The sequence below is a fragment of the Acanthisitta chloris genome, unplaced genomic scaffold, assembly GCF_000695815.1.
Source record: "Acanthisitta chloris isolate BGI_N310 unplaced genomic scaffold, ASM69581v1 scaffold36081, whole genome shotgun sequence".
Classification (NCBI taxonomy): Eukaryota; Metazoa; Chordata; class Aves; order Passeriformes; family Acanthisittidae; genus Acanthisitta; species Acanthisitta chloris.
The window spans coordinates 1,300-1,760 of NW_008654942.1; the positions used below are offsets into that span (position 1 = coordinate 1,300).

The window sequence follows — 461 nt, forward strand, 5'->3', positions numbered from 1 at the left end:
CTGGCTGGAGACTCACTCCCAGGGCTGACATCTCGCTCTGGGGCTGGCACCTTGCTCCTGGGTAAATCAGTCATCCCTTGGACATGTGGGTCAGGACTTGGAACCACAGACTCATCCCTGGGCATGGCAGAATAAGGGGAAGAGCACAGGGGGATTCCTGTGATTGGCTCTGGGGTCTTTATTTGGCATCGACAAACACATATGGGGAAAATAGGAGAGGGACTCAAACTCCAGGCAGATGCAGCAGGACCTCCTCCCTGTGCCTCCACACCCTGGGGCAGGCTTAGACCCACTGGGCAGCACAGAGAGCTGGGCTGGGAAAGCTCTGGGTCTTGGAAAGGCCATTCCTAAAGGAGGGGAGCCCTCCTGAAGGAGGGGAACACCTTCCTGCCCCCTGGCAGGACCCCGCGGTGGCAGGGCAGCCGGGCCATGGCCCCTGCCTGTGGCACGTCGTGCTCCAG

The 461-nt window shown here is 60.5% G+C and overlaps 1 protein-coding gene across 1 annotated transcript in view; it reads right to left on the reverse strand.

Annotated features, from left to right (window-relative positions):
- Positions 1 to 347: 347 nt before the first annotated feature.
- LOC103810810 (NACHT, LRR and PYD domains-containing protein 12-like) overlaps positions 348 to 461 on the reverse strand; it is a gene marked incomplete at its 5' end in the record, with an annotated part of 3,785 nt that continues 3,671 nt past the window's right edge. The window contains 1 exon segment of the mRNA XM_009083731.1: positions 348 to 455. Coding sequence (XP_009081979.1) covers positions 348 to 455 — 108 coding nt within the window.